The sequence below is a fragment of the Suricata suricatta genome, chromosome 6 (genome assembly GCF_006229205.1).
Source record: "Suricata suricatta isolate VVHF042 chromosome 6, meerkat_22Aug2017_6uvM2_HiC, whole genome shotgun sequence".
In the NCBI taxonomy this organism is placed as follows: Eukaryota; Metazoa; Chordata; class Mammalia; order Carnivora; family Herpestidae; genus Suricata; species Suricata suricatta.
This window is the reverse complement of record NC_043705.1, coordinates 38,930,139-38,936,272: the sequence shown is the minus strand read 5'-3', so window position 1 is coordinate 38,936,272 and position 6,134 is coordinate 38,930,139. Positions and strand designations below refer to the sequence as shown.

The following is a 6,134-nucleotide window of genomic DNA, read 5'->3' as shown; positions in this document are numbered from 1 at the left end:
ACTTATACTTCTTTAATGGCTGATTCATTGTTGGAGGCAATGTCCTTCAATGTTGCTAGTTTTGCCTATTTAAGTGAGCATTAGTGAGCTTCTTCCAGATCACCAGCACGCCACTTACACTGACTCCACCTCCACCCACTCATCTAGATCCCTTTCTTCGGGCATGGACTGTTCTAAACCCAACACTTAGATGTGTTTTTAGTGACATTTCGCTCGTTGTTCTGCGTCAGCTAGTGCAAGCTGTCGCCCTCACAAGTCGGGATGCTTTCACCGTATAAACTACGGAGCTGTGAAAATAAACCTCGGTTTGGCTTTTCTAAGGAACTTCTAACTATGTGCTGGCGGAGAGAAAGCCATTCACCCTCACGCTGTATGAACTTTGTTCTCTTTCAAAAGTTTTTATTTTTTGCCAGGACAGAAGCGCCCGTCGGGGAAGACCTCTAAAGAACACACGCCACCGCCCCGGAGGATGCGGCGGGGAACGCCCGCCTGGCAGACCCAGCACGCGGTACTCCGGGAGTGCAGGCCTCGGGTCCCACCCTCCTAGGGCTCCCCTCCCTCGTTAGAACCCCCCGGTCCTCGGACACTACCAACCTCGGCCTCGCCCACTTCAGGCCCCGCCCCGCTGCGGGCCCGCCCACGTCGGGCTCCCGGGCAGCCTGAGGCTCCGCCCTCCAGAGACTACCAATTAAAGCACCGCCCGCTGGAGGTTCCGCCCACCTAGGCCCACTTGCCTCGAGTCCAGCTGCCCCCTGGTGTTTTGGGACTGAAAGAAGACGTCCCTGGTCTGCCGGGCTTTCCCTCTCACCTCGGGTTGTGGTTTAGGTTCATCGCGATCCAAGGAACGAAGCGGTACTTGTAACGGCGCCATCGCTGCCACAGGCCCCGCAGCAGGCGGCCCGGCATGGCTGTCTCGCGGCGCTGCGACGAAGACGGCGCGGGAGAGGTGGGTGGCAGTCTCGGGCCCGCCCTGGCCGGGGGAGGAGCAGAGGCCACGCTGTCCCGCCCCTCTTCGGTCTCCTCTTTCGTTGTCGCGCTCCGCGGCCCTGGTACTCTCTTGGATCTTGTTATTGGTGATCTCCGTGCCTCTGCTTTATTGACATCAGCTGGCCGAATCGTAGGTGCGTAGAGCTGAGGGAAGCCCTCTAGTCTCCTTTCCTTCTCGATTTGCTCTTATATTCATGCACCCACCCACACACACACAGGACAAGTTCAGTCACGCTTAGTTCCAGTGCATGCAAGCTACAAGAATGTCTGAAATCAGTATGTGTTTATTCATTTATGGGGCGCACGGGTGGCTAGGGGAAGCATCCGACTTCGGCTCAGGTCCCATCTCACCGTTGGTGGGTTCAGGCGCGCAGTAGGGCTGTGTGCTGACTGCTCAGAGCCTGGAGCTTGCTTCAGATTCTGTCTCCCTCTCTGCCCCTCCCCCGCTCGCACTGTGTCTGTATGTCTGTCTCTCTCTCAAAAATAAGTAAACATAAAAAAAGTTATCAGACTGATGTGTTTTCTACCACTCTTATTTCTTAGTATTTGTATACCTGTGTATATTCCCACAGAAGATCATAGAAATATGTGTGAATGTTTTAAAGCTACAACTATCTGCAACTTTATTCAAAAGTGTATTTTGGAGTTTCCCCATATTAGTTGTATAATTCCACTGTATTAGTCTAAGGTTTTAACCTCAAGTTTATTATTTATAATTTTCTGGTTAAGTATGCTTTATAAGTTTAAAACGTTCTAGTTTTGGTTTGTAAAGAATTTTTTGTTTTAATTTTAATGATGAGACTCACATGCTTTTCTTTGCTATTTACTGAGGTGATCACATAATTTCCCTATGTTCTTCTGTTAATGAATGAATTATAATGGCACATTGTCAAATGTTACATCATGCTTGGATTCCTGAGATAGCTAGGTAGTTATGAGTAATACATTGGTAATACGCTATACGTTTTTATTTGCTTTTGTTGTCTCACATTTATTTCAAAGTGTGTTATAAAATTTTCAGTGTCATGTTTTCAGGTTTTTGGTGTTAGGCTTATGCGACCTCATAAAATGTGTTGAGAAGTATTTTCTTTTCCTCTACTTCTGAAAAAAAAAAAACCAAACAATTTGTTTAGGAATGGTGTTATTCCTTCCTTGAATGTTGATAGAATTTACCAGTGAAATCATTTGGGCTTACAGTTTTCTTTGTTAATATATTCAGTTTTTAAAATTGAAGTACAGTTGTCACACAATATTAGTTTCAGGTGTACATAGTGATTCAACATTTATATACATTAGTAAGTGATCGTCATAAGTCTAGCTACCACCTGTCAGCATACAAAGTTGTTCCAAGTTTTGAAATAGGAAGATTTCGTTTTTTATGACTGAGTAATATTCCACTGCATATATTTATACCACATATTATTTATCCATTCATCTATTGATGGACACTTAGGTTTTTTACATATCTTGGCTACTGTAAGTAATGTTGCAATGAACATGGGGGTACATATATCTTTTCTAGTTAGTGTTTTTGTTTTCTTCCCAGCTGTGGAATTGTTGGATTGTATGGTATTTCTGTTTTTAATTTTGGAGGGGGGAATTCCAGACTCTTTTCCATGGGAGCTGCACCATTTTGCATTCCCGCCAACAATACACAAGATTTCCCTTTCTACATCTTTGCTGACACTTGTTATTTCTTGTCGTTTTGATACTAGCCATTCTGACAGGTGTGAGGTCATTGTGTGGTTTTCATTTGCATTTACTGAAGGTTAATGAGTATCTTTTCATGTTTCTCTTAGCCATCTGTATGTTTTTGGAGAAATATGTCTATTCACGTTCTCTACCTGCCTTTTAATTGGATTTTTTTTATTGAGTTGTATGAGTTCATTATATACTTTGGATATTAACCCTGTTTTATTAGTTGCAAATGTCTTCTCCCATTTAGTAGGTTGCCTTTCATTTTTGCTGATATTTTCCTTCACTGTGTATAAGTTTTTTAGTTGGATATAGTCCCATTTATTTTTGCTCTTTGTGTCCTTGCCTGAGGATGCAGATCCAAAAAAAAAATTATTGCTAAAACTGATGTCCAGGACCTTACTGCCTGTGTTTTCTTCTAAGAGTTTTATGGTTTCTGGTCTTACATTTAAGTATTTAACCCATTTTGATTTAATTTGTATGTGGTGTAAGAAAGTGGTCCAGTTTCATTATTTGGCATATAGCTCTCCATTTTCCCAGGACCAAAATATCGAAGAGACCGTCTCTTCCTCATTGTATATTCTTATTTTCTTTGTTGTTGAAAATTAATTGACTGCATAGGTGTAGGGGTTTTTCTGGACTCTATTCTGGTGATCTGTATGTCTGGTTTTGTGCCAGATTACACTGTTTTGATTATGGTAGCTTAAAATAAATTTAAATGTTTATTTAATTTTGAGAGAGAGAGACAGACAGACAGAGCATAAACGGGGAAGTAGCAGAGAGAGAGAGGGAGACACAGTGCAAAGCAGGCTCCAGGCTCTGAGCTGTCAGCACAGAGCCCAATGCGCAGCTCCAACTCACAAACCATGAGATCATGACCTAAGCTGAAGTTGGCTGCTCAACCAACTGAGCCACCCAGGTGCCCCAGATTATGATAGCTTTATAGCATAGTGGGAGATCAGGGAAAGCCTCCAGCTTTGTTCTTTATCAAGGTTGGTTTGGCTATTTGGCATATTTTGTTGTTTCAGAAAATTTGGGGGTTATTTGTTCCAGTTCTGTGAGGAATGTTATTGGTGTTTCATTAGGGATTGCATTGAGTCTGTAGACTTCTTTGGGTAGTATGGACATTTTAACATGGCTAATTCTTTCAGTCCATGAGTATGGAATGTCTTTTCATTTATTTGTGTTGTCTTCAATTTCTTTCTTCACTGTTTTATAATTTTCAGTGTATGGGCTTTTCATACCTTGATTAAGTTTAGTTCAAGATATTTTTCTCTTTTTGATGTAATTGTAAATGGGCTTATTTTTAATTTTGCTTTCTCATACTTTATTATTGGTGTTTAGAAATGCAACAGATTTATGTATATTGTTTTTCTATCCTGAAACTTTATTGGGTTCATTCTATTTTTTAAAAAAAGTTTATTATTTTGAGAGAGAAAGAGAGCATACATGCACAAGTGGAGGAGGCGCAGAGAGGGAGAGAGAGAGTGAGAATCCTAAGCAGGCTCTGCTTTCATCCATTTTGAGTTCATTTTTGTGTGTGGTGAAAGAAAGTGGTCAAGGTTTATTTTTCTGCATGTCTCTGTCCACTTCTCCCAACACCATTTGCTGAAGAGACTGTCTTTATTCCATTGGATGTTCCATTGAAGATTAGTTGGCCTTACATTTGTGGGTCCATTTCTGGGTTCTTTATTCTGTTCCATTGATCTGAGTGTTAGTTTTTGTGCCAGTACTGTCTTGATGATTGCAGCTTTGTAATACAACTTGAATTCTGGAATTGTGATGCCTCCAGCTTTGGTTTTCTTTTTCAAGATTGCTTTGTCTGTTCAGGGTCTTTTGTGGTTTCATAGAATTTTAGGATTGTTTGTTCCTGCTCTGTGAAGAATGCTGTTAGGGATTGCTTTGACCTTTTTTAATGTTAAGGTATGTTCCCTCTTACCCGCTTTGTTGAGAATTTTTAAATTTTTAAAAATTTGTGTGTGTATTTATGTGTGTGTGTGTGCAAGACGGAGCGTGAGTAGGGGAGGGGCAGAAAGAGAAGGAGACAGAGAATCCTAAGCAGGCTTCAGTCTCTGCACTGTCAGTCCCAATGTGGAGCTTGAAGTCAAGAACTGTAGGATCATGACCTGGGCCGAAGTTGGAGGCTTAACGGACTAAGCCGTTCAGGTGCCCTATGTTGAGAATTTTTAACATAAGTGGATGTCGAATCTTACCACGTATTTCTTTTCGTATCTATTAAGATAATCATATGATTTTTATCCTTTTTGTTAATGTGGTATATAGCACACTGATATTTGTGGATATTGAACTATCCTTGCATACTTGGAATAAATCCTGCCTGATCATGTATGATTTTTTTCATTGCATTGTTGAATGCAGTTTGCTTATATTTTGTTGAGGATTTTTGCATCAATGTTCATCAGGGATATTGGCCTGTAATTTTCTTTTTTTGTGAATGTCTTTCTTTGCTCTTGATACTAGGGTAGTGTATAATGGAAAGAGTTTTGAAGCCTTCCCTGCTCTTCAATTTTTTGGAATAGTTTGAAAATGATTGGTGTTAACTCTTCATTAAATGTTTGGTAGAATTCACCTGTGAAGCCATCTGATCTTCAATTCTTATATATTGAGAATTTTTGATTATTGATTCATCTTCCTTACCAGTTATAGGTTTGATCAGATTTTCTGTTTTTCTTGATTCAGTCATGGAAGATGTATGTTTGTAAAATACCTATTTCTTCTAGGTTTTCTCATTTTGTTAGCTTTTAATTGCAGGATTTTTCTTATGATCCTTTATATTTCTGTGGTGTTGATTGTAATTTCTCTCTCATTTCTGACTTTATTTGGGCCCTCTTTCTTTTTTTCTTGTAAGTCTGTGTAATGGTTTACTGATTTTGTTTGTCGTTTCAAAGAACAAACTCTGTTTCATAAATTTCCTCTCTAATCTCTATTTCCTTTCTTCTAAAACATAGGCTTAGTTTGTTCTTTTTCTAGTTCCTTTAGTTTTAAGTTTAGATTGTTTATTTGAGAATTTTTTTTGTTTCCTGAGATTGGCCTGTATTGCTGTAAGCTTCCCTCTTAGAACTGCTTTGCCTGCATCCCACAGATGTACCATTGTGTTTACATTTTCATTTGTCTTAAGAATTTAAAAAATTTCCTGTTTGATTTTTTTATTGGCCCATTGATTGTTGAGTAGCATGTTATTTAGCCTCCATGTGTTGTTGTTTTTTCCCCCCAATTTTTTTCTTAGAAATGATTTCTAGTTTCATACTGTATAGTCAGAAAAGATGTTTGATATTATTTTAGTCTTCTTAAATTTATTGAGACTTGTTTTGTGGCCTGACATGTGATCTATTTGGAAAGTATTCCCTGTACACTTGAAAGGAATGTATAGTCTGCTGTTTGGGGATGGAATATTCTGGATATCTATTAAGTCCACTTTGTGTAACATGTCA

The 6,134-nt window shown here is 39.7% G+C and overlaps 1 protein-coding gene across 1 annotated transcript in view; it reads right to left on the bottom strand.

Moving 5' to 3' along the window:
- Positions 1–954, bottom strand: part of SETD9 (SET domain containing 9) — a 6,423-nt gene extending 5,469 nt beyond the window's left edge. Inside the window, exons 1-2 of the mRNA XM_029941208.1 lie at positions 809–954; positions 506–681 (exon numbers count right to left, since the gene is read on the bottom strand). Of these exons, the coding sequence (XP_029797068.1) occupies positions 506–681; positions 809–906 (274 nt within the window). The 5' untranslated portion in view covers positions 907–954. The remainder of the gene's footprint in view (positions 1–505; positions 682–808) is intronic.
- Positions 955–6,134: the final 5,180 nt, after the last annotated feature.